The sequence below is a fragment of the Mercenaria mercenaria genome, chromosome 2 (assembly GCF_021730395.1).
Source record: "Mercenaria mercenaria strain notata chromosome 2, MADL_Memer_1, whole genome shotgun sequence".
NCBI lineage: Eukaryota > Metazoa > Mollusca > Bivalvia > Venerida > Veneridae > Mercenaria > Mercenaria mercenaria.
In genome coordinates, this window is record NC_069362.1 from 6,740,244 (window position 1) to 6,767,437 (window position 27,194).

The following is a 27,194-nucleotide window of genomic DNA, read 5'->3' on the forward strand; positions in this document are numbered from 1 at the left end:
TATATATGAGGTATATGGTTTCACTAGCTCTACGTACGTGTTTTAACAAAGGACATTCTACATAGTTTGTCAGTTAGTCTGAGACATTGTCACCTTAGTGATTGGACCCATTACAATGTTTAAGATACTAAAGGCATAGGCACTCTCCTGGGTCATATAACTCTAATTTGACATACATAATATTGATATATATATGCTACGTGGAAGTGTTGTTATGATATAGGTTTCTTTGCTTTTGCAAAGCATATTTTTGTAAAATGTTATCAATTTATGTTCTTGGTAAAGGTTATAACACACTTCGTAGCCGTTCTTCTTTATTCTTAACAAAATTCATATATTTCCAATGACTGTAGCACACATCAGGACCTATTTTAAATTTTTATAACTCACATTGTTTTGCAGAATATTGTCAAATACTAAATATAAAGAAAAAGGAAAAAGCACGAGTCGTGTTTGATGCAGAAAAAATATTTTCAGTCAAACACACATTTTTTAAACTGCAAATTTTTAAATCAGCTAAAGAATGAGACCCTTAAATTGTAGAGGGTGATGTATTGTCTAAGTATACATGACAAGTACTGTAGTGTTATCATTTCATTATGAAAATGCTACCAACATGTCAAGCATAGATTTGTCATGTGATTTCAGCAAGAATTGAAAAGAAAATAAGGAAAATAGTTCTACAGAGCAAAAAATAAATTTTATGGTAATTTCAGTAACGTATGACAACTCGTCAAATTTTGGCAAAAATAGCTGTCACAACATAATTTTCAATCAGTTATCATAACTGTAGCCTACTTTTGCCCTGTTTTGTAATTTTCTACTCGGATCTGTATACAAATTACACATTTAAGCAGTAACTGTTAAATATGTTGGTTGTACCTCTGACTACTAGAAATCAGTAATATTTACGATACCAATGTGCAGTTTTTGAGAAACAATACTGTACAACCAAAACATTAAAAATGTGATATTTTTGTGTTGTATCAATATTTAACGCAAAATTGCAATAATTTTGTCATTTTCTATCAATTCTAGTCAAAGAAAACCTTTCCCATGTGGCCAGATTTCATTTTTTACCAATATGCCCTTGTATGTTACAGCACGCTAAATAGCTGTTCTTCTTTATTCTAGATAAAATTGTCATATTTCCAATGGCTGCAGAACACATCTGGACCTACTTTAAGTGTCTGTAACTTACATTTTCTTGAAGAATATCCTCAGTCCTGAATAAAAATCAGAAGAAAAGCGGGGATCATGTTTGATGCAAGAAAAATATTTTCAGTCAAACCATTTTAGAGCCATTTTCCTATTCAGTGTATGTATTCCTAAATGATCTTGTGGCGGCCATTTTGGAATCGGGAAGCCATCTTGAATTTGTTTAAGACTGAAGTTTGTGCGTTTTGAAATAAAATGTATGTATGTTCTATGATGCTGGTCATCTTTCACACTATTTGAAGTTTTTGAAATACTTAAACGGTTTTCCTGTATAATGAAAATTTAATGGCGGCCATCTTGGATTTTGGCGGCCATCTTGTTTTTTTTTTCAAATAATCTTGAGCTTAAAATTTTGTGTTATAATTCTCTACTAACATGCAAAATTTCGCTTTCTTAATAAAAACAATGAAATTATTATGGGTCGATTCCAGAAATTCATAGTTTCGATTATATTTTTTAACGTTTTACCCCAAAAAATGCATTTTGCACCATGATACTTTTCTATACTTTTAGTATGTTGTTACATATGTCTTTTAGAATGCTTACACCAAAAATAATTTCTTTGCGAGTTTTTTCCCCTATTTTCATAAAAGACCTTTACTAAAGCTACTAAGGGAGTATTCATTGGTAAATGAATAATAATGAATTACTTCAGTATATACTTAAGTGAAAACTAACTTTGTATTAAAATGTAAGATATTGAATGATATTACAATATTTTCAATTTATCATTGTCTCAAAAAAACTTGCTTTAACTAAAATTGTTGATAATATCTGTAAAACAGTTCATTTGGAAGCATATAATTCAACCAAGCACACAAATAGCAGACATAATTTGATTGAATCTGTCCATGAGAGGTAATGGAAAGTTCAACACCTCTTACTTCTTTTAAAGACTTCCTTAAACGCTGACATATCTGTCATTTACGCACACTTAACACAACAGCTCGTTCTGTTAAAATCTAGTAGACGCTCTACTTAAAGGGCATTTGCCTCCCGCCTGCGTCTTCTTGTCACCGATGCAACTGAACACCTTAAATTGAAATTGTTCTTTTTTTTAAAATATTATGAAGCTGTTTGCTAACCCAGAACAAAGTAATAGATTGTCGAGACATTTATTTGAAGTAGTAGCAGAAACATATTGCGTGATGCAAATTCTCCTGTCTGTTTTTATAAAAGACGAGGTTCGTGACACTGCAAATATAGAAAATTTTACGGATAATCTGTAATAATGACGTAAAACATCAGAAACATTTGTTAGGAGATATGTCAATCTGCCATCGGAGACCCATAACACTATTACACAAATATACAAACGCATGCTTGTAATCTTTGTTCTTATATTGCATATCAGTGCTGAAGAAAAATAAATCTGTGAGAAGATCATTGCATGCTATTGAAATATTAGAAGACCCGGAAAATATGTATTTTTTCATTGTGGGTGTTGACAAAATGAAAAATGCAGCGCACGTTCATGGAGTCTACGATCACAAAAAAGTAATAACAATACCGAGTCCATGTACAGGAGACATTTTGCGGCCACCACACTGTTTTTGTGATAATGAAATAAATCTATAATAAGATCGTTTGGAAGAAAAGAACGCAACATAGCAAAATAACAACTCTCGAGTTTTATATTGAGTAATGAAATTGTAATGTCCTAAGTTCCCTATAACTGCTATAAATACTCACAAAGGACAAGACAAACTACACTGGTTCCAAGCAAGGGGCTACAGCCGCCTTATGACACTGAAAGAATGTTGTGATAGTAATATTAATTCTTCGAGATAAAACCTATACTTTGGATGAATGTTTAGATACTTTAATTACGTTATACGTTTCTGGTATCTCCCGTGATATGCAGATTATGAAAAAAGTTAAAACAAATATGACGACGGCATATATTACGTGTATAAAAATGTCTGAATATCTTATGTCTATTATTCATTTCAATCAGTTCTCTTTGCCAGGTTGATGTCTTACCCGAGACACATACAGAATGGCGCGGCTCTATCTGCACTGCAAGAAATGATCCCCATATGTATACTTTTGATCAAAGGTAATTTTTGTCCCTTTGTAAACATGTCTTTTGGAGAGACTCTCGGATTTTTTTGTCTACTCGACACTGCATCTTTTATGTGAAGTAAAATAATTCTGAATTATGTCTAATTCTATGTTGTTTTTTCTTTAAATTTTAGGGCTGTCGCGGCAGTTTTGAAACTTAAAGCTTTAATAGTTTAATATAATAAAATCAACGAAATGAAATGCATGGTATTATCGACAAAGTTTATTGGGGTTTACTTCCGTCTTATCAACATTCCGCTAAAAGACGTGACAAGAAAACCATCAGCATAGTATATACCCCTTGTACATCATTCCGTTTCTTGTTCCCGTTAACTAGATTTTACACTTAAATGAAATTTAATGTAACATTGAAATATGTTACTTTCTGAACGGAAACAAATATTTCAGCTAAAGTTACCCAACATGTTCATGTATTAATTAAGAAGTGCTGTCATATAAGTTACTTATAACAACGAAAATATATATGACTGTTATATCTAACTTTTGCAGAACGTATGAGCACCATGAAAACGGCGGGGAATATATTATGTACAGACATAAATTTTACACTAATGTTGAGGTTTGTATCAATTCAGTCGATTTTATATATCCGCATCGAATTACCATTATTATAGTATATCGGAATCACTAGCCTTATCTGTTCATCCTTCCGAAAGATAGAACTTTTTGAACGTTTAAATGATATTTAGAACTGGACTTGTAACAGCAGGACACTCCCTTGAAGTAATGGTTCATATAGAAAATCTTATATAGAACAAAGAGTGTGTTTTATTGACATTTTTTGTAATTAATTTATTGACTGCCAACCAATAGCCAAACTCATTGATATATCTAAACGTACAGTCTATAGTTGAAATCACAAATATTTAAATGTTTATAAAATAATAATTAATTTATGCTAATACACAATCAAAAGTGTGGTATAACAGGGTATAAAGTAAAATAATTTTGTTTACTAGGAAACGGTTTATATTTGAATTTCAAGTAATCCTAGAATCGAAATGCAATCTAAATCGTTAAAATATAATGCCTGACTTTAAGCTACATCCATGAAACAATATATGCATTTTTAACTTAAGCCGTTCATAAATGTAGAAGGAGCTATAAATAGCTTTATCAAATGCAAAGATACATTGCAAGCAGTCAACCGAGGGAGTGACATAGTGTGGCTGAAACAGGTGACTTTTAGGACAAATGTTATTTTGGGAAGAGTGGTAACTTTTAACCTAAGTTAGGTTCAATTGTATTACAATGAAAGAGACTTGGGCGTATTAATTGTATAAACTTAATGTTTGATGCGAAATTTATTTATTGCATGTTCTGTTTTCTTTTTTCTAAAAATTTATATTTCTGTATCCCCTATATATTAAACATTATTTGTAATATTTACATTTAGATCACTTGTTTATGTAGATACAACACAAAGTTGCTCCGTGTACTAATGAAAATGATAAAGCCAAATGTAACTGTGGTGTAGCTGTCAGAGCTGGAAGAGATGTATACGTCATTAACGTATGTGATAACCTCCTTGATATTGGACACAAACATTGCGGTGACGAGGCTTTAACAGTAAAAAAAGACAATGACTTTACTTATACTGTAAGTAATGGTTGTATTTCATTGCGAGGAAGTAAACACAGCTGAACTGCGTTGTCAAAAATGATAATAATCTGAATGTGAAATAAATATTTTAGTGTTATTCTGCCCAGACAATATACACTTTCAAAGAATCTTTGTATAATTTTTGTAGAGAAGATGAAAAAATACAAAATACAGAGAATTATTTTTAACTCGGGCATCAATAATACATTTATCATGGATTACTTGAGTAATTCGTTTGTTCAAAACTAATTTCTTATAATTATGTTCTATACAGTACAAGTGAAGGTCCTGAAACTGATTTTTCATCATTACCGTGATCGCTTTTTCAAGACGGCTTTTCCGTCTGTATTGTTTAACTCTTTGTTGCTTTTAACAAGCTCGACAATTTATAAACATGGTCTGGGACGATATTTTCTCACATCTCATAAATCCCTAAATTGATTTGTTGTGGTGATGTGACATTGTAACACGGTGGGGGTTATGTCTTTACGTTTTGGATGCATCATAAACCAGTTTATACTACCTGGCGGTATTTTGCCATTGGCCATTTCAAGACGTTGCCCAACTGTGTTCCTTTATTTGTTTGTTTTGTCTCATTATCTTATTGTTTTCTATGCATTATATGTGTAAATGCAATTAATTTGCTCATTAATATATATATTATTAGTTACACTGCTTGTTGGTGACAGGATACGGGATATACGCTGTCGAGGAAATCCATATCAGGCGAGAGCGAAGCTCGAGCCTGATATGGATTTTCGAGACAGCGTATATCCCGTATCCTGTCACCAACAAGCAGTGTAACGATTTTATCTTGCCGACTACCATCTACATCCTCGCTATACTGATTGACACAATCTTTATATTAATAAAGCTACTTACAGTGCAGACTGGAATCCTGAAATCTTCCCTGGTTTTCAGACTTTGATTATAGTTGATTAACACCAGCCATAAAATGAAAAATGAACTGTATTTTGACAGAATCACAAAACACAGAAGCTCATTTATACAGGTTATGTACTGGTTTTGAAAAACTTTTACAGTCCATCCTTTCGAAAAATCATCAGATTAGACGATGTCAGAAATGTCTTAAAACTTCCGCTTTAGTCCCGTTTCCTGTTAATTCCTTTATCTTGCAGGTAGATTAAATGATCCTAAAACAAACTGCTGTCTTACAAATGTGTTAATTCCTTTACTTTTCGATGATTTTACTAAAACAACATTTCAACCTGTCAACGGTCAAGGTCAATCGCGGCCGTGCCATACAGAGTTACTGTTCTTCTATATAATTTCCACTCACTTCACGAACCTAAATTAGATAGGAAAAATAAGAGCGGCAAGAAAACACTATATTTTTTATCTTGGAAATGATATCTATAGCTTGGGCTTATAATCTGACTTGTTTTAATTACCCTAGCGATGCGGCAGCCATTTTGTTTTTAATCAAAATTCATATCTGTAATGTACTAGCAGGATATGGAATATATCCTGGCTCCACGTGACGTCTGTTGACCAATAGAAATGCAAGAATCTTGTAGGAGGCGAGATAAATATATATATGTGTGTGTGTTTCAAGAAAGCACATATCATAAAATGAAAAATATATATCGCTTTAAGGTTTCATTTTATGATATATGCTTTCTTGACACGTGGCTATTCCTATTGCATGTTTATAGCATAATACTATAATCTAACAAATGGAAGCAAGTAATGGAACCAAAACAACGGTAGCAAACACAGTTCGATTGAACCTCTTTATGAATGGTAATTAAGGTAGTTATGCACGTTTGATTAACCGGAATGGACGGCCTAACGTTTTTTATTCGGAAACCATAGAATAATGCCTGGTAGCCATATTAACTGTTATGTCCCGTTTAGTAAGTATTAAGCAGTCAGTCAGTGCTCTCGTGTTTCTTATTTTAACCGCTTAGGTTTAGATATAAAGTAATTCAAAATGATTACATAAAATGAGCAGCAATGCAAGGATTTTAACTTGCATTTGGCGAATTGTGAAACATTAAGCATACGAAACAGTACAATTTATTTGGTCATTTAATTAAAAATTGTAAATCGACATCTGTGAAAAATCTACATTTTCGAAAGCCATCGTGAAAATTGACCGGAGGACCAATATTTTTTAACATAATATCAAGCACTCGGCCCTCTCTTTTTATTGGCTAAATTTCTTTCGGATACAACGATACTTTTATGGTTATATAAAATTCAACATGGTCCATATTCTAGTTTAAAAAACGTGCATAACTACCTCAAGCTCTGCAATTCATTTCCAGTCGGATGTTTTTGAAAATAAACGCCAGTATTTCAAAGAATTGGCTACATTCGAATCAAAACAAGAAATACAACTCTGACTGGTTAACTGTGTAGTACAATAACATTTAGATTTCATATTATCAGATAAAAAGATGAATCTACTTGGAAAATATCTCAAAAGGAATTGATTAGTGAAATGCATATAACAGAACAAATCTGGAATATTATATTACAGGAATGCGATAATACTGATACGTTATCATCTGGTTATTAAGCATGTGTTTTGCACAATATGACGATATATTTGGACAAATATAGTTCAAATCGTTTCACACGACCCGGGAAACACCTAGAAAGGAATAAAATACATAAATCAAAGATCAATGCGAATCGATTCGCAAATTTAAAAATAACAGACAAAATCATTAGATATTACAGTAATTAAACTTTATCTTAATACCTGAAACTAATCACAGAAAAGAGTCAATATATTTTTGTACTTAACAAGCAATATAATTTCTTTTCTGTGTTTTACCACGAATCCATCGTTTGATAATGACCGAGATATTTAGTTTTCAGGAAAAGAAATTAACTGTATTAACTGGTTCCTTCGCAGATGTATCTTCCATTTGGAACGGCTGTAAGGGCTAGAATAGATAACCAGCCATATATGGGACCAGAAGGTGGGAAGGTTTTGGACATCAGCATCCTACCATCGGTACATGACAAAGGTGGTAACAGTACAGGCTTATGTGGAACGTTAAATAACAAAAAGGAGGATGATTTCCAACACAGAGATGAAAGAATTGGAACGCTTAAGAATAGCACAATTTTCATAAAGAGTTGGAGAGTGCTGCAGAATGAAAGTTTATTTACTGCAAATGTGGACAGCATGCAATTAGAGCCTTGGGTATTTCCAATGTGCACTTGTAAAGAAACTGAGAAAAGAAGTCCAATCTCATGCGACAGAAGTGTATCAGACTGTACACCCGGTATGAAAACTGGACAGCACAGTTGTGGGGAAGTGTCATCCCGACGTTCTGTTAGATCTTTGGCAAAGCGACCTAGGATTCCATTGGTGCGGCAAACACGACACTACGAAATGCGACATAAAATCATAAAAGTAAGTTTCATCATATGTTTATTTTGCTTTGTTGAACTTTAATACATTGATCAATTCCAAGTTATTATTAAGTCTCATTATCTTTTTTTTCATGTTATGTTCCCTTTAAAACAGTTATTAAGTTTTTGTCTTTATTTATAGCAGATTGTATTCTACTTAAGATGCGGTATTTTTATTTATATTCATTTTAGTCTTTGGCATGACACTAACAGTTCGTAGTTCGTATACTTACTGTAGTTATTGCATAATCCAGATACTGACACAGTTTTGATAATTAATGGTCCAATTGTGACTGATCGACGTATATATATATACGAATGCCATTCTAAAAAATAATGACAATCGCGCGTTTTCAAAGACGTATGACAAGGACGAAAGTCGTTTTAACATGGATAATACATGAATGACTCTTTCATAATTCTGCAAAGTCTTATTAAAAACTATCCTACCATATCGCAGGTGTATAGTTTTGTATCAGCTGTTGTCATATACACTAAGCAAAATACATGTAGTTATGAAAAACGAACAAAATCTAAAATTAGAGCGTATATTACTGTACGTGTTTTTGTAAATACCTGCAAGACAGATATCAGTAAACTGCAAACTTCATTTGGGAAGTCTGCGGTATCAGAGCAAACTGTTTACAGGTGGGACCGTTAATTTGCAAATGTCCTTTAAGACAGCTAGGTTCGTCTTGGCAGGCACAAAAAAGCAGTGACGTCAAATAACATTACTGCTGTAATACATCTGATTAGTGAAGACGCAAGGTACCCCGTGTCCGAGATAGTGTCTTTTCTTGGCATGTCAACGGAGAGAACTCATGCAATTCTCATGAAGTACTTAGGTTTAAGAAAGGTTTTGTGCCCTAATGGTGCTTCACATGTTAACAGGAGAGCAAAAGGCCAATAGGGTCAATTGTGCTAAAGAAACGCTCAAAACGTTCTCAGATTAAGATAATCGCACAATGTCGCAGCTGCTAACTTGAGATTAGACTAAGATATACGTTTATGAACAACACCGTCGCATAGACAACAGACAGTGGCTGCAAAATGGTATCCGTAGACCAGTTATTGTAAAAAGAACTTAAAGTGTCAAAAGGTTTTGTATTGCATCATGTTTTACTCAAGGGGTACTGTTGCACACATTTCTCCACCGTCGGGATAGTCAGTCGTTAGAAAGTTTTATAGAGACGAAAGCTATTACTGAAAGCTATTAAACGAAAATACAAAACAAATGCGTCCAAGGACTAGGACTGGGACAATTACTCAGTTAATCGGATCCGATTCGATTACTAGGTGAAACCGATTTCAAATTTGCAAAACCGGTAATCGCTCTCAAACAATAAACATCACGAGTCGTACTTTATCTTTATACATTTCTTTGACTAGCACTTAGATCCACAGTTTTTTTCCGCTAAAACATATCAACATAATCAATAGTCTCGGATTTACCTGTCGTTATATAATTACAATAAAATACAGCAAAATATGATATATTAATTGTCACACTGCTTGCAAACGATAAAGTCGGTAAGTTTCTAATGAAGTCAGCAGCTGCTGGAAGTACGTGGATACGTTCGTAAGGAAAGAAAACAGCAATTTAAATATGGCGGCCGATTGACCGGTTCGATTCGATTTCAAACAAAAGATTAACCGTTTTCAAAATTTTGAAACCGTCCTAGCCCTACCAAGGACTGGTCTCCATTTGAACCATGGCAACGCTGCAGCTCACAATAGTGCCATCGTTCAAAAGTTTCTGAGAGATAAAAAAGTGGTACAAATCCGTTATCCTGTTTATTCACCAGATCTAAGTCCTTGTGACCTTTTTCTTCTTTCCAAGGCTGAAAAAGGCTGGCTGGGTGCAAATATTTATTGCATTAAACACTTTGGAGTGGTATTTTTCAGTTACGAAATACTATACAAAAGGGTGACTAAACTGCAGCGTTCATATCTTTGATATCTCGACTGCGGAAGTGCAAGGAAATCAAGGGCGAATACAGATTGTGTCACAAATGTCATTATTTTTCGAATGGTCCTCGTATGCATTTAGATCTTATTTCAATATAAGGCATATAAAATGAAATTAATACTATTTTAATTAATATATATCCTCTAGGTAAAGGATTTTATGTTTCTAAAGAGATGTACCTTCTGTGTATTTAAACATTATTTTAGAGAACAAGTGAGACTAAATCTTGGAACAACTCGATGGCAACTCGTCATTGCAGGGAGTATTTTTCAGACTTAAAGACATTTAAGCTATGCAACAAAGTTCCCTCAACACATACTAATGTTTCAGAGCAAAACTGTGTTCTTGATATATTGGTAAGTAAAACAAGTAAGGCTGTAACATTATTTAAATATAATTTTGGTTTTAAATAAAATTAATGCCACGGTGACACTTCAATTTTGCGGAAGACTCTAAGTGCCCACGAAATTCATTTCACACGCAATGTTCTCGATACTCATGTTATCTTTGTCAATACAAAACCACCAATCTTCTGCAAGAATACAATTGCCGATGGTAAATCTGATTATAGCAATCTTTAAAATGTTTTGAAAAAGAACAGTTACTCAGTTAACCATAGATAATAAATAGCCAAAATTGTGGCTTAATACAAATCGCACTTCTAATAAACTATTATTTGATTTGTTATAACGTAAAATTTTTATAAAAGGTGAGTTTCAGTGTTTGATAAAATTACTTTGTGATTGCTTTATCATATGAAGCATATCCGGCTGGCTGAGAGATAGCCGAGGTTTATCAGCAGGTTAAAGGAATGATCTTTTCCAGTTAACTAACTCTTCCGAATGGATTGATATATCGAGACAATCTATGCTAGATACCTGTCAGAGTGAAATTCAAAGAAATGCCAGTGTCAGACAAGAGGTAGTAGAAAAAGCCAAAAACGCAACAGCGGAGGCAGAAGCTGGCTTACATACAGGGACTACTATCCTTCCGCCAATTGAAATAAAGGAAATCGAAGAACTAGAAAAAGCGATTAAAACCATCAAAGAAATCGCATGCTTAAATGATTGTTCTGGACATGGAACTTGTTCAAATGGTAATTATGTTTTGATGAAGTAATGCATCCTTCGGTCATTTACGTATATGACATTAAATTGTCTATGTCATAACGATCCTTTCGTTCTAGCGGAGAAACGACATATCAAGTTACATTAATTAAGTCTTGGAGAGCCCTTTGTTTTTTATTGTAAACGTCCTCATTCGACATCGTGTAAGTTTTTTGCGGCCATCTAACATTACAGTACTTTTAGGTATTCAGTTGAAATAAGCAATGATAAGAGGAAATTTACATAAGGAAAATATTTTCCGCGCTGTCAGATTGCATAAGCGACCCCTTGAAATTTGGAATAACCGTGGCAGTAACAAGATATTAATTTATGATTTAATATTATGCGCAATAGGCACGTGTGTGTGTAAGCAAAGATATGGTGCATCAGACTGTTCTTTAGACATAAAAAAACCACCACGTTTACAAGAGATTCTTGACAGTGGATTTTATGATGAAAAGCTTGCTGACTGCACACATATTTACGTATTTGGTGAAGTCTTTGTTGGAACAAATCTGACATGTCGATTAAAGAAATTCACGGTAAGCATTGTCACAAATGTATATGCTATACAAATTATACGATTGACTGTTTTTCTGATGTTAATGTTATTCTGTCACTATTTTACAAAAAATATGATAGAAATGCTACGCTTTGCAGTTCGTAAGAAGTAGCAAAGCGTATTTTTATGTTGCATGTATTTGTTTCAATAAGTTAGATAAATAATTGCATATGTTGACTACGTTCGATTGACGCCATTTGTTTGCAAACGACACATCGTCATTAAAGATACGTTCATTTTATCAGGTGTTGCCTGTAGGAAATGTGCTCAGAACTGTTGCTGCTAATCCAACAACATCGTGTAACAGAATATGTATGAGGGATGCTTTTGTTTTTCTTGAACAGTATACGTACACCGTTGCGTTTAAAAACTACGTGAATGCCGCTCCAAGCAATTTCGAAATGTACTCAAAATGGAAACTTTAAAACCGCGATACAGTTCTTGGCAAGAATTGTCAAACACAAAGATTGTACCATATGTAGTTTTATTTGTATTTGTTACTGCTAGTGCTTATTAGGGAATCGACCCTACCGACGAAAATGGGGATCGATCCCTCTACGGTAACATGCGATATTCCGAATGAGATAAATACTATCAAATTAAAAAATGTGTCCTTCCGGCACGTGCACAGAGCGTCTGACTTCGGATTACTTTGGAAGAATACGCTTTTTCATTGTGCCTAATAAGCGTCGGCATAACTTGTCCGAACCGCAATGTTTTGCACATCAGTACAAATATGGGCAGTGTTGTTTTTATTTCAAAATCTATCTTCAAATTGACGGTGAATCAATCCTACGCGAAGCAACGAAAATCGGGATCGATCCCTCTAGGGTAACATGCGATATACCGAATGAGTTATTTACTATCGAATTAAAAAATGTGACCTTACGTGCTGTCATTAGACCGTTCTTTTCAAATATTATGAGATGAATTGAAGTCGGATCGATTCCCGATTGAGGCAGTGCCTTATTTCATATTCTGTCCTTTGTCAAATTATGATGTATGAGAGGCAAAATCTTACAGGGAATGAAGCAATGTTTGAATATATCGCTTAATATATACTCATTGGAATTATTACCAAACAACCGACAATTCAGCTTACATATTGCACTAGCTTGTATCCTTAAGTTTAATTGGAAAAAAGTTCTATTTGTATTTCAAAGTTGTGCTTAACACTCATAAACATTTTTAATTCAGAGCTTTAGCTTTTATATTAATTTAATGACCCGCATCTTAGAATTTCAAATGATATTTTATTTAAGATGGCAGTGAATAAAACACGAGTCAATACGCAGATATTTCATACCAAGGGAACAGCTGAAACATTAGTGGAAGCGATGTGTCCTATCGAACACCTTAGTATATCTAGACGACGACGACGATCGGACAATAACCAGCCACCATCTGATTTTGTTTATGGTTTCGAAGTATCTGTCAGCAACGACGGAACGAGCTTTGGGAACAACACTCTAGATGTTTATGTTTTTGACTCCACTTGCCAGTCGTATACCAACGGGTCTATGGGAATGACTTTTGACCTAAAGGTTAGAATTTATCTTAAAGTGATGTACATTTACAAGAACGTAATTTAAAAAGTGAGATTAGAGATTTATGTAAATGTATGTGTCTACATTTTATATGACCGTATATTTTACGTTATTTCATAGCACGTACAAATAATTGCTATCGGACATTTCACATGTAACGAAGGCCGTCTATACTGTTTAAGTTAGGAAATGATAAATGTCGTATTAGGATTTGCTCAGTTGACGCTAAGGTATAAAAGGACTCTGTTTAGATGACTGGAGACTTAAAATTGAAAAAAACATGCATTATAAGAACAAACATACTCAAAAATATAAACTCATCTCATTTAATTTTTATTGTTAAGCCTTTTTTAAACATTGTCACACATTTTACAGGACGGCTACTGTCATATTGAAGGTAAATGTGTACAAAACGGGACTCTTAGTATAAAACAGACAATGATATGTGACTCAAGAGCGGCTAAGTTTAGATGGACAATGGTACCAACGACAACTCAGGCACCTGTTACAGCAAATAAGGCATCGACCTTTTCTGGTAACTTTCTGGTACCTTTATTATAGATCCACCAATATAATAAACTCTAACATGGTGTAGAAAATAAAATGTTGATAATAAAATGATGCAGTTTTGACAAAATGTCATTTCAGGATAATTTTCACACAGGCAATGATTATATTTTAGTTTTGTAAAACATCGTCCGTTTTAACAAATTTAGTTAGTATAGTGGTCTGTTTTGTACATGTAGATTGTGATTGTTATATAGAATCATTTCTTTATTTTTATGTTAAACATCGTATGTTTTAAATATTTACCTATCACATTATTTCTTTCATAACGTACCAACAGAATCATATTCAAACGAATAAAGGTGTAAATCAGATAAAACCTGTTCTTTATATTTGAAACATTTCTCTGCTTTTGCTGTCAAATTATTAATATTTTATTGAAGAAATCACTAAGTGTGGTTGCAATGTTAACAACACTGATTCATGTCTTGGCACAATATGCAAATGCAAAGCTGGTTGGACTGGACTGAAATGTGAAAATGATGTTAATGAATGCGACACTGATCCACCTGTTTGTGACGACACGAAACATAGTGGTTGCCAAAACTCACCGGGAAGTTACAACTGTTTTTGCCTAAGAAACTTCCGAATATCAGAGAAAGGAATTTGTGAAGGCAAGGCACTATAATGTTTGCCAATAGACTGTTAAGTCGATTCAATTTAATTTTATTTTCAAATGTAATTATGAGTTACTCTTATGATACACAGACATATTCGACGTAAGTTCAGTGAGTGCTCTTTCGCCACTTTTCTTCTTTTGAATATTTTTGTATCTTGGTAAGTTTAACTAGAATGAAGAATGTTTACCTTATTATGCTGTATCAAAACGTTGATAGATATCAAGAAAGGTTGTGTCATAGATATTATTGCGGATATGACATTCTTTCGTAGCTACTGCGTCATTACATACTGTGAAAAATAGCTATTATTAGAAAGTTATAATAATAGACCGTTGGATAAAAGATTAGTACTCGAAAATGTTTAAGGATGTGTTAGATTTTAAATCGTAATAGATAAATGCTACTGAAATATAATGGTCATAATAATAATGCCGTATCTTGTATCATTTCTAGAGAACACAGAAACAGACCCAAAAGCAACGATAGCTGAGATAGGTCAGTTTATATATTTGAACAATCTAAGCAGAATTTATTAATATGACATATAGTCCTACTCATTCGAAGCAAGTGATGAAGTATATTTTCAGATATCCACATGTAAGTGTCATAGTAAGTTATAAAACTACAGTTATACGTCTTACAGAAATAAATTTTATATCTAATATATCTATTTTGTTAACTTGCTCCCATGGGGCCTTATCTAACTGAAAAACATTCAAACACATCCGCAAAATAAAATCACAAAATTACATATTACACTTTTCGATTTAAACAAGTTCTTTTTTTTTAAATTCAGAAAAGTCAGAACCAGACCAAACGGCGTTCGAAATAGAAATGACGATTGATATAACTTTAAACAGCATGCATAACCTCGATACAGCAGAAACATACCAAACGTATATAAATGAGACGAAGAATACCGTAAGTAGCATTCCATTTTGGTGAAATAGCAAAATCTTTAAGTGAAGAAGCATTTCATATTAATCAAATAGCTAAAACTTTATGTAAAGAAGCATTTTGAATAATTAGTGAATCGTTGTGTAAAGAAGCATTTCATTTTGTTTAATAGCGAAATCATTATGTAAAGAAGGTTTTAGTTTTGTTAAATAGCTAAATCTTTTTATAGAGAAGTATTTCATTTTTGTTAAATTGCTAATTTAAAATCCTTAGGTAAATAGCAATCTTTATATTGTAGCACAATAGTAACTACTTGTGTTGGCTTTCTAAATAAAGTTTTTCCATCATTTCAGACTTTTAATAATGGAAATTACAGTCAATTAAAATGTTAACATCAGCCATTATGATTGGTTTAATATCAAAACTTGCACACTGAAAAGCAAGCAGGTTTCTCTCAGAAATTAAAGGCGTTTTTAAATGATGCAAGCGCTGAAATGGTGCTGTGCACGCAATTTCTATTGTAAAAATAAATTGCGAAAATAGACCGAAGCTAAAAGTTAGATACAAAGCCTTTTATGCACAAACATAAAAGGTTACCTTTAAAGCTATATAGCCAGTACCGCCTAGAAAACAGTTTCATATTTTAGCTATGATACACATAATGTAGGACTGAGGTATGTACATTTGATAAAAATTATTAGTGGTTAGGACATGATTGTAACGGAAGTCTCTCTTATATATGTAGCAATCACTAACAATATCACAAAATCCAAAGCAATATATTTATTTTTTTAAAGTTTATATACTATCCTAAATTCTTGAAAACTGTGTGCATTTAGCTGCTTCCTCTAAAATCTTACATCACGAGCATGCTTAGACTACTGAATGACACTTAACATTATTCTTATTAGTAAATAATTTTCTTGATTACTACAACTGCAACAAAATCACTTCCAGTTGAAACAATACTACCAAAAGAAACTTGGAATTGGTCTTAAAGACGTAGTGATAATTTCTCTTCGGTAAGTGTACACATGAATAAACATTGTTTCTGAAATTTTAAATTGTATGAAATAAGCGACTGTTCGGGATACATATTATTTAAGATCGATGTAAACACTGGAATCTTTGTTTGATATTTTAAAGCATATTATGTACGATTATTTGAGTTCCGTCTAGTTTTCTTTGCAAAAAGATATCTACCAGGTCACTAATAAAAATTTCATCCTAAATCATAAATTGAAAAATATAATAGCTGTAACAGCTTATCAGACGGTGAAGTAGTTGTGAAATGCATGCATATTGTATATGTCTTTATATAAAGACTTGCAGTGATGTGTATTAGTTAACATGGATCCATTTGCTTACGTTTATTTTATTACAACCAAATTAGGGAGAGCTTAATTTTTCATGTCTTGGTCAAAAACAGAAAATCTAGCAATAATCAGTTTTAGCTGGAGGTACCACCATCAACATAGGAAACGTTATCTAGTGATTTATTCGATTTGGTTCTAACACTAATTTATATATACAGTAGACATATAATAAAATACATTATTTCGTTTTAGGCGAGGTAGTCTTATTGTTCAGCACGCTGTTATCGTGAAATCAGAGGATTACGTCATGAAGGCACTGTCTGTTGCCATTGCTACGTTTTCTCATGGTGAAAAGATTGAACTTTTTGGGAAGACATACAGTGTACATAATGTGAAAGTAGAGAACAATAATGGTAGGTTTACAGTACATGTATAAGGAAATTACAGACTTATGTTTTACCATTACGCCAGATGAGGTAGCTAATTTGTCATGTGATGGTGTTAATTCGATTCAGAGAATTCTGCATTGATATATCTTCATTAACATAAACAATATCTATGTTAGCTTGCGATAAGAAACTTGTAATCGTGTTTCTAGCCTTTCGTATGTTGTTTACGGTTTTGTCGTAAAACTTTAGCAGTATTGCTCTAAGGAAAGTACGTAATACGTTATTTTTATGATCAGTGGGGACGAAAATTTCATTTTTCATATACCATTTTTAAAGCATATAATGCTATAATCTAACCGCTTACTGTAAAAACAGAAATTTTCGCGAGGGTTTAAATTTCGCTATATTCGCGAGGTCCTTCATATCGCGAAAAATAATCCTCGCTTAAATATTCACTATTAGTATTATTCAAATTCAAGTAGAATACCAATTTAACAAATTCGCGAATATTAAACCTCGCGAACATACTCAAAATTTCAAATTTGCGAAAGTTTGACCCAGCGAAAATATGTGCTTTTACAGTATATTCATTTATGACTGGTATATGTATCATATCTACAGTGCAACTTCTGTAGAGCAACAACTTTTGGGAGATACAAATATTGACTGTTATGTAGAGGTTGTTGTTCTGGAGAGGTAAATTTGATGTTATTTCAACTAAGGGAAATTTTGATGATGTTGTTATAAAGAGGTGTTTGCTTAAGAGAGGGCTGCTGTGGAGAGGTTATGCTGTATATGACTTGCTTTTAAAACTTTACTCTAAAGAAAGACCTTATAATATTGAAATTCACTTACCGTTGGCTCCATAAAACTGTAAAACGTTTGTTAAAAACACATTATAGATAAAAAAGTAATTTAATTGTTTAATAGTAACATAAGGTTTTGTTATATGTGAAAATTAAAGCATTGTGGTATTCTCGAAGTTGCACATCGATAATGAAAACGTTAGAAATAAATTTATATTAGCCACATGGTAAATATGTAAGGTTTCGTCTAAGTATTTGGGTGTGTCTTGTAAAATATTGTTTAGTTAAAACGTTACCATTGTACATCATTTTAAAGATAGTACGACTTGCAAGGAAAGCCGGGAACATTTTCCCATAAATGGATAAATAATTTAAAAGAGAAAGTGTTACAGATTCTGACTGATATAAAATCAGTGGATGTTTGGGAATAGGACGCTGGTTTACCTGTCAGATAATAAAGGCTTCGTTTATTATTTACAAGAATCTTTTGTTTCAAGATTTACTGTCTTATGTTGGTTCATTGAGCAATGACAAAAGTACAGTCTGAGTCATAATTTTTAGTTGGAGTTGAAAGTGGCAATTACGAGGAGTTTATACATTGTGAAATCTATACTAATCTGCATCCATGTGAGGAACATGACCAGTGTGTACTAGAAAACGGTGTTCCCATATGCAAGTAAGTTCAAACTTATAGTAATTTTTCACGATTAACATTAACTGTAAAACAAATTACACTTTTCATATCTTAAATAATACTCGTAGGGACACCTGGGGTCATCCCCCACCGTCCAAGCCGAAAATTTCGCCATATAAGCTTTACTGGTGTCGTTGCGACGTTACACCCGAAAAACACATCTTAAATATTTGATATAAATTAATCTAATCAAACTAATTATCTAGGTATTAAATATTTGTACAGCAGGCCTTTTAAATAGTTTGAGGTCCCTATTATACGTGAGAATATCATTTTATAACAGCATATCATACGTAAATTAAGATGTAGAATAGGCGTGCGACATTCAAGTCTTGTTACATTTAAGCTACTCGTCTGTTAAAATCTTTTTCAGAAGAATATCAGAAGAGGCTGATGGCAAAGAAGGTAGTTTAAAGCTTTTAACTGAATTTTCTTTGTTTCTATTAATCTTTATATAACGTTTGTCCTGTGTACAATATATAATTGTCACTATAAGTCTGAGACTGACGTGCCATAAACCGGTTAATGTTGCCTTTAATCGTTGTAACTTATGACTGACTGTCCACAAGTTGTGCTCTGGGGTTATGTAGAGAATTCGTTCCCATTGAGAAAAATTAGAAAGGTCTATTTTGTTATGACAAGACTACCTATGATCATGACATTGTTTTTAATGCTGCATAAGATTAAAAAAATTGTTCCAATGCGCACGAAAAATGTGTTTTTTCTTTCAAAATTTTATAAAATGGTCAAACCCACTTAATCTTTATCCAGATAAAAAAAACAGATATGTAAATCAGTAGTATTTGGTTTAAACAATATTTATTAATCAAATAGCATTTAATTACAATACATATTTACAAAAGCTAGGGATCGAGTAGAAAGCTAATAAGCTTTTTTAGAAACTCTTTCCCGAAAGTAGTATTTCATGTGGTGCATAGTCTCTGACAAAGGCATAGAATACATGCATTTATGATTCTTTGGGTTTGGCTTTCATATACACTTCCTTTTAACACAGCATGTGTGAGGATTCAACTAACGGGTATAACATTATTTTCTCTGTCCCGTGACTCTGGATCACTCTGGTGACTGAGATTGAACTTAGGTGCATATGTTTTAACTCCCATGTGGTGTTTTTTGTTACAGACCGCTCAAAGGTGGTTCCCCACTATATTCGTATATTTGTTCGTTTCGTTCTCATTGTTAGGACTCTATACCTTGTATTGCGTTCGTGCATGCGTGCGTTTTACTGGATATAAATCGGGTTTTTATTACACTTATTTTTAGCCGTTCAATTAAAAAACTTGTTTAGTTATGAAAATCCAGTACTGAGAAAAAAACAACATAATTCATGAAGAAAAATAATTTACCTTTCGAATCAAAAAGTTTGAAGAAATGAAATTATCTTCACTATTTCCTGAGTTACAATGCAAACGGATTTATAGACGTGACCAATAACCTCGTGTAGTAGTAGAAAGTCATCGTGCATGACGAGTTTATGTCAAGCAACAAATAATGTATATATCATTTACTTAGTTAGTTTATACTATTCTATTTTAGCTCGATTGCGATTAAAAACTTTAAACTTATCTGAACCACTCGATTCCGCTTCCTTGAAAACCTATCCCGGCGTCATGTAAGGTGTGGCTGAGACCTCAGTTTGATGGAACCCATGAGCGCTTGGTCGAGCGGCCGATTCCTAAACCTACTTGACCACCATTCCCTTTAACTTAACATCATACAATTAAATATTTAGAGACAACACGACATGATTTTACTGAAAAAAAACCTAACGTTGTAGTTTTGTTTCATCGCTCTATTCTCGTGGTGCATGAGTGTTTTTGAAGCTCAGTTACTGCCACAACATAAATAACATTCTTTTGTATAATATAACAGAATTTTATTTGTGTTAAATGCTGGATTAAAATTAACTAGTTTCTGGTTTCTGCATGAACACAACAAAATACTGATATAAAAGAAGTTTCAGCTAGTCGTTTTGCAATAAATGTATCATGTCACTAATACAAGTGTTTCTCGTGTATTGTTAGTGCTATGATCAATGATAACAGTTATTTTAGCTAAATGTCAAACGTTGACTGGTTAAAACATTCTAAAATAAGCTAGCAAGATTTCTGTCGCCTCAAAATGTCAGTATCTTGTCGTTCTGCATACTTGGCAAATTAAACATATCTTTTAGTTTAATGATTTTGTCAAACTGGTATACTTTCCAAGATAAAATCCAAGATAAGAATGCACTTTTCACTTTTGCACACTATATTGTCAAACAGCTTCTTGTGAAGTACGTTTTAATGTGAATATATAGGTTGGGTCTCCTTTTATTTTGTGTTTAATCTAGTGTTTCTTTTAAAAGATCACTTGGTGCATTTGACATTTTTCTGCATGCCTGTCGATTTTTTTTGTAAGACAGAGTTAAGTTTATCATCCATGAATACTTTAGTCAACAGTTCATTTGATATAAATACCGCCACTAAAAGAATGATACCCAAGACTGTTTAAAAATACGAAAATGAAATCAATTAATATATACTTAGTCTACAAACGGTGTATTCAATAGCAGTTAATGTGCTCAAAGTAACGTAACTTATATTGAATGGTGTTTACTACAAACTAAGCTAGCAATTTTCAGTGAGCAAAATATTTTATATTTAGTTGACAAACAAACAAGCTTGGGAATTTATGTTCGTTTCGATATATGTTATACCTGTTGCACAGCATTACAAATGATGCACGTTTTTCATACATATATCCGATTGGGCATACAGTGGAGGAGTAATTATTTATTAAAGTGGCATTTGTAATAATCTATTTAAAAACGTAATGTCCATCTGATTATTGAATTCCTGACAGTATAATTCTTACATCATGGTTTACTAGATGAATGAATAAAATATATTCGAAACTTATGCCTTAAACAAAACTGTTTTATTTTCAAATTTTGCATTACACTGATGTTTAGTTTATTACGCTTAAACCATTTAATATTCTATATCATTATCAAGGATTTCTATAAAGCAAGTTAAGTAATTACAAGTGTAAACAATGACAATAACTTTGTTTTCTTTAAACAGGCGGTACAAACCTGATGATTATTATTTCGTCAACAGTCGGGGGTGTCTTGGTCATTATCATATTCGCACTTGTGCTCGTCATATGTTGTAAAAGAAAAAAAAACAAAAACAGATTAGAAAACCACCAACACACAAGCGTACAAAATGAATACAACGATGTGACTAGTAGGGAAATGGTTCAAATTCCTCGAGCTAAACGCTATTCGGACGGCAAACCAGCCCATGACAATCCAACATTCGAACATGAGTCTAGAGCAATGGCAGATACGACACTTGATTCTAGGTATTATTAAGTTAATGCGGGCAGTACTAACCAATTTATAATCTTCAGAGGGACTGTTTTAAGTTATAAATTTACGACAATCAATGACATATTTACTGTACATAGGTAGATATTTTCACAGAATACATTTTACAGATGGAAATGTTATTGTTTATTCCTAACAAGATATATATGTAGATCTTAAAGCTTATTTGATAGTGATTACTTGTTGCTTTAAATTATTTTTATGAAAATGATTTGTTATAAAAATGTAAATAACAGAAATATGTATTTCATTAAATAGATCAAATACTCGTTAAAAATAAGAAAATGTATCAGTCGATGCCATAAGTATACGCTTTAAAAAATGCTCGCGAAATGAGCTATTATTTTATAGATTAACACGAAATTCATATTTTATGTTATATAGACAGAAGGTGTTTATACATATCATAGTATGTACGCGAGATGTTTCAAACCTGTTAGAATTTTTGACAGTCAATCTACATTTAGATATTAATTTATTGTTTTTCTTTTTTTCATTTTCGTTTCAGATCTGCCTACAAAGAAGGGTCGTATTGTGAATCTAAGGATGGCTATGTTTATTATTACGGAAAGAAGTGACGAGAAAAAGAGAGGAAAGGAGACATTAGAATGACATTTTCTTGACTATTGTATGTTTATCTAGATTTTGTATTCTATTTATGATTGTATTTTACAGACAATTTTTGTTATGTGTTAAAACTCTTACAATGTGCTATTTCATTTATGTCGGATTGGGCGACCTCTGGTTTCCTACATTTGCTATGCTAAAAAACTATTATAAAAGCCATTTAAAACTTTCTTAATCATATAGAAAATAACTTACATCCTGTTTGTTTTTGTCACATTTAATAAGAAGAAAGAGTAATCTTTGTCCAGTTTAAACTTTAACCTTATAGGAAGGAGAAAAGCATTTGACAGGTTTGAAAGTTTCTTATCTATTAGACAGACACAGAAACTATATGTCTCAAACTATCTTGACCATTAACTTTAGTTTCATTGTTCGATTTTGATTTTGGTTTTTAAAAGGTAATATTTAGATGTGTCATCAGTTATTAACTTTCATGACACAAAACGATGTATTAGATATGAAAAAATAATTATATTAAATGAAAATTAAGAAGATGTTCAGTATATTCTATGATTATGATGGAGGATATTCAAGTTTTTTCTGGTGTGATAATAAATGTTTAATTTGAATCAAATATTCACCGCCAGACTTATATGTTATATAATATTTTGTTTTACTATGTGTATTTATAATAGCACCTTGCAAAACTTCTAGTTAGATATATGAGAAATGTGTAGAATAAGCTTAAATATGTGTGTTGCTTTTTACTGAAAACACCATTAAACATAATACATGTAGTTCAATCACAAGTGTTTTCTAATATACTCAATAAATAAATGTTTTTACTCCACATCTGGATTTTAGTTTTTATCTCTGCGAACTTTTACGATTAGAAAAAAATTAATGGTTATATCATTATAATACAGTATCACAACCGTTGCAATCAAAAGTTAACTTATTTAGCTGTAGAGGTTTCACTATCTGAATTAAAGGTAACCGTAAATCACAGGTCAAATAATCAGCAAAGCCCAGATGACAACAGTACGCTTTGCACATATTCAAACAGTTACATGTTTATAGTGTTTCTTTAACTACGTTTAGTTTAAATAGAACATCCGTCAATATTTCAAGGATCAAGGTGGAAATTTCAAAGCATTTGTGTGACGTCACTAAAGCATGAGGAAGAATTGACCTCCGGACCGATGTGACAGAAAATCTATAATAGGGTAGACAATAGCTATATCATAAATGTGACAGATTAATAAATGATTTTGCAGTGCCGATATTTATTGCATCCGGGTATTTGTCACTTGTATAGGTCGAATGTTTTTTTTTTTTTTTTTTTTTTTTTTCAATTTCAAATATGATAATAAAAGAGATCTTTTCATAAGAAATTAAACAAACTTAATTAATTGACATGTCACTTTTACTTACAAATTTCGTAAGAAATATAATATGTTGTATTTTATGTTAACAACATTTGCTATGTAATATCACTTGAATCCTAGTATTACAAACGTATTATTTTATAATGAAAATAAAATGTAGTTATCAAAGTCAGTAGTTACAAATATATTATTAGCAAACATCATATTTTCATTGCATACCCAAAATTCTACGTATAACAATATACCTTTTACGGTGGTATGTTTAGGACATGCATTTATTTTTTAGATTAAATTATCCCGTGTGCACGACATCTTGTTTCGAGCGCTCGACATCTTATCTCAAGTGCTCGATATTTTATCTCGTGTGCACGACATTTGATCTCGAGCGCACGACATCTTATCTCGATCGCTTGACATATTATCTTGTGCGCACGGCATCTTATCTCGATCGCTCGACATCTTATCTCGATCGCACAACATCTTATCTCGAGCGCACGACATCATACCTATATATATAAAGGCCCTTTGTGTTTATTTAGGTCATCAGTAAAACATACGGACAAGTAGATAATTAGGGTCCCACCTATTCAGATGTTATTTAAACACTTTCCATAAGTACAAGTAGATCGCATCATTTGGGAGAGCAGTGCACATAATTGGTCATCATATCTTCAAAATTAAACGAAAACGATAAATGCTGCCTTTTTTATCAGTTTGTATATTTAAATTACAACCCTGCAAACAAGTGAAACGGTTATAAGTGTAATCGAAACAAAAGCAAAAACGGTGGCAGTCGTATATTTTTACTGATGATCTGAATTCACACAAAGGGCCTTAATATAATATTATATAGATAACATGTCGTGCTCAATAGATAACACGTCGTACGCACTAGATAAAATGTCGAGCGCTCGAGATAAGATGTCGAGCGCACAAGATAAGACGTCGTGCGCACGAGATAGGATGTCGAGCGCTCGAGGTAAGATGTCATGTGCACAAGATAAAATATCGATCACTCGAAATAAGATGTCGAGAGCTCGAGATAAGATGTCGTGCGCATGAGACAAGATATTGAGCGCTCGAAATAAGATGTCGTGCGCACGAGATAAGATGTCGAGCACTAAAGATAATATGCCGTGCGCTCGAGAAAAAATATCGAGCGCTCGAAATAAGATGTGGAGCGCTCGAGATAAGATGTCATGCGCACGTGATAAGATGTCGAGCGCTCGAAATAAGATGTCTGGCGTAAGATGTCATGCGCATGAGATAAGATGTCGAGCGCTCGAGATAAGATGTCGAGCGCTCGAAAAAAATGTTGAGAGCTCTAGAAAGGATGTCGAGCGCTCGAGATAAGATGTCGTGCGCACGAGATAAGATGTCGAGCGCTCGAGATAAGATGTCGTGCGCACGAGAGAAGATGTTGAGCGCTCGAAATAAGATGTCGTGCGCTCGAAATAAGATGCCGTGCGCACGAGATAAGATGTCGGGCACTAAAGATAAGATGCCGTGTGCTCGAGAAAAAATGTCGAGCGCTCGAAATAAGATGTGGAGCGCTCGAGATAAGATGTCGTGCGCACGTGATAAGATGTCGAGCGCTCGAAATAAGACGTTGAGAGCTCTAGATAAGATGTCGAGAGCTCGAGATAAGATGTCGAGCGCTCGAGATATGATGTTGTGCGCACGAGACAATTTAATCTTAAAAATAATAAATGCATGTCCTAAACATACCACCGTACCTTTTTACAAACATATTGTGTAAAAGTTAAAAAATAATAAGGTTTTTTCTAAATTCCCAGTCACGCATTCGGCGCGGATATCTACGTCTAGCCACTGATAATGCCTTACAGTCTATATGTTGGTTTTATGTAGAATGATTGTAATGAACATTAGAAAAACGTCCTTCTTCTTTCAGTGGCACCTTTTTACTAAAATACATTATTGTATGTAAGAGTCAATACAGAACTATTATTTATGGTGACCTAATAGGAATTGCAACCGCTAACCAAACCATTTGCAAAAACAAAGGAAAATTACACGTTAAAAATAGGGGGCTTTATGAAAACAGAAAAAGAATCATAATAACACGTTAAGTATCTTAACAAGAAAATTATGCTTGTTAGTGCTCGGACCTAGCACTACTTTAAGAACGTTTTCATGAAAAAGGAATTCGCGAAAATAATCGAAACGGTGATTTTCATGAAAGATTGTGTAACCAGGTAAAATTTTCACGAAAGCAAGATTATATTTCAACAATAAAGTAAATAATACCATGATTTTTTTCTGCTTTCATAATTAGCATGCAAAACTTATCTGTTTTCATGATATTTTTAGTTTTCATTAATTTTGCAAATGTTTTCATGTAAAATAATACTTCTAAAGGTGTAGAGATAGACCCTAAAATTTTCAATGATAGTAATACATTAAATAAAATCTAGAACTTGATTTCCAAGTCCTTGAAATAACCAAAAATGATTTCATAAATGTGAAGTTTATGATAGTTTTGTTAATATCAATATCAAAAGTTTTAATTTTTAATTTAAAGTTGTGATCAACAAAGAATGACAACTCTTGCCTTGGGCTAGTACTTTAAAGCAGAGATATCTATTAGTTTACTTCCCTTGCAATTGCACAATTGAATGGAAAATGAAAACTGTTTTAGACACAGTATCATAATTTTTTGCACAACAAAAACATTAAGGATTTATTCATTTGTGTTTGATTTACCCCTCAAAACATGGTTCCTATGATTCTGTCAACTTGCACGTGGTAAAAAATTAACTTTTAACAAGCCAATAATAAAATGAAGTACCAGTAAGTAACTAATAGTGCAGATAATACAGTTTTGCTTGTATCAAAATGTCACAATAGATCCACTTTTTGTAATACAGAACACCTGGTAGGATTAGTAAAGGTGCAATTATATTGATCTCTATTTCCTATGCCTAAAAGGTGGTGGAAGTTTCATGCAGATATTCTAGTCACATTACGACAACATTTAATCCTCAGGATATAATTCCTCTTTGATTTGGCCAAGGCAGACCTTGATTTTATTTAGAAAAAAAAACAAACTTCAG

The 27,194-nt window shown here is 32.9% G+C and overlaps 1 protein-coding gene across 1 annotated transcript in view; it reads left to right on the forward strand.

The window, feature by feature from the left end:
* The window catches only part of LOC128550257 (uncharacterized), a 30,170-nt gene extending 6,118 nt beyond the window's left edge, over window positions 1-24,052 (forward strand). The window contains exons 4-21 of the mRNA XM_053528921.1: window positions 3,189-3,277; window positions 3,793-3,862; window positions 4,717-4,902; window positions 7,793-8,299; window positions 10,474-10,623; window positions 11,093-11,363; window positions 11,728-11,915; window positions 13,198-13,479; window positions 13,858-14,017; window positions 14,433-14,663; window positions 15,123-15,164; window positions 15,466-15,590; window positions 16,524-16,588; window positions 17,135-17,295; window positions 18,639-18,753; window positions 19,145-19,176; window positions 21,858-22,140; window positions 22,674-24,052. Of these exons, the coding sequence (XP_053384896.1) occupies window positions 3,189-3,277; window positions 3,793-3,862; window positions 4,717-4,902; window positions 7,793-8,299; window positions 10,474-10,623; window positions 11,093-11,363; window positions 11,728-11,915; window positions 13,198-13,479; window positions 13,858-14,017; window positions 14,433-14,663; window positions 15,123-15,164; window positions 15,466-15,590; window positions 16,524-16,588; window positions 17,135-17,295; window positions 18,639-18,753; window positions 19,145-19,176; window positions 21,858-22,140; window positions 22,674-22,743 (3,027 nt within the window). The 3' untranslated portion in view covers window positions 22,744-24,052. The remainder of the gene's footprint in view (window positions 1-3,188; window positions 3,278-3,792; window positions 3,863-4,716; window positions 4,903-7,792; window positions 8,300-10,473; window positions 10,624-11,092; window positions 11,364-11,727; window positions 11,916-13,197; window positions 13,480-13,857; window positions 14,018-14,432; window positions 14,664-15,122; window positions 15,165-15,465; window positions 15,591-16,523; window positions 16,589-17,134; window positions 17,296-18,638; window positions 18,754-19,144; window positions 19,177-21,857; window positions 22,141-22,673) is intronic.
* Window positions 24,053-27,194: the final 3,142 nt, after the last annotated feature.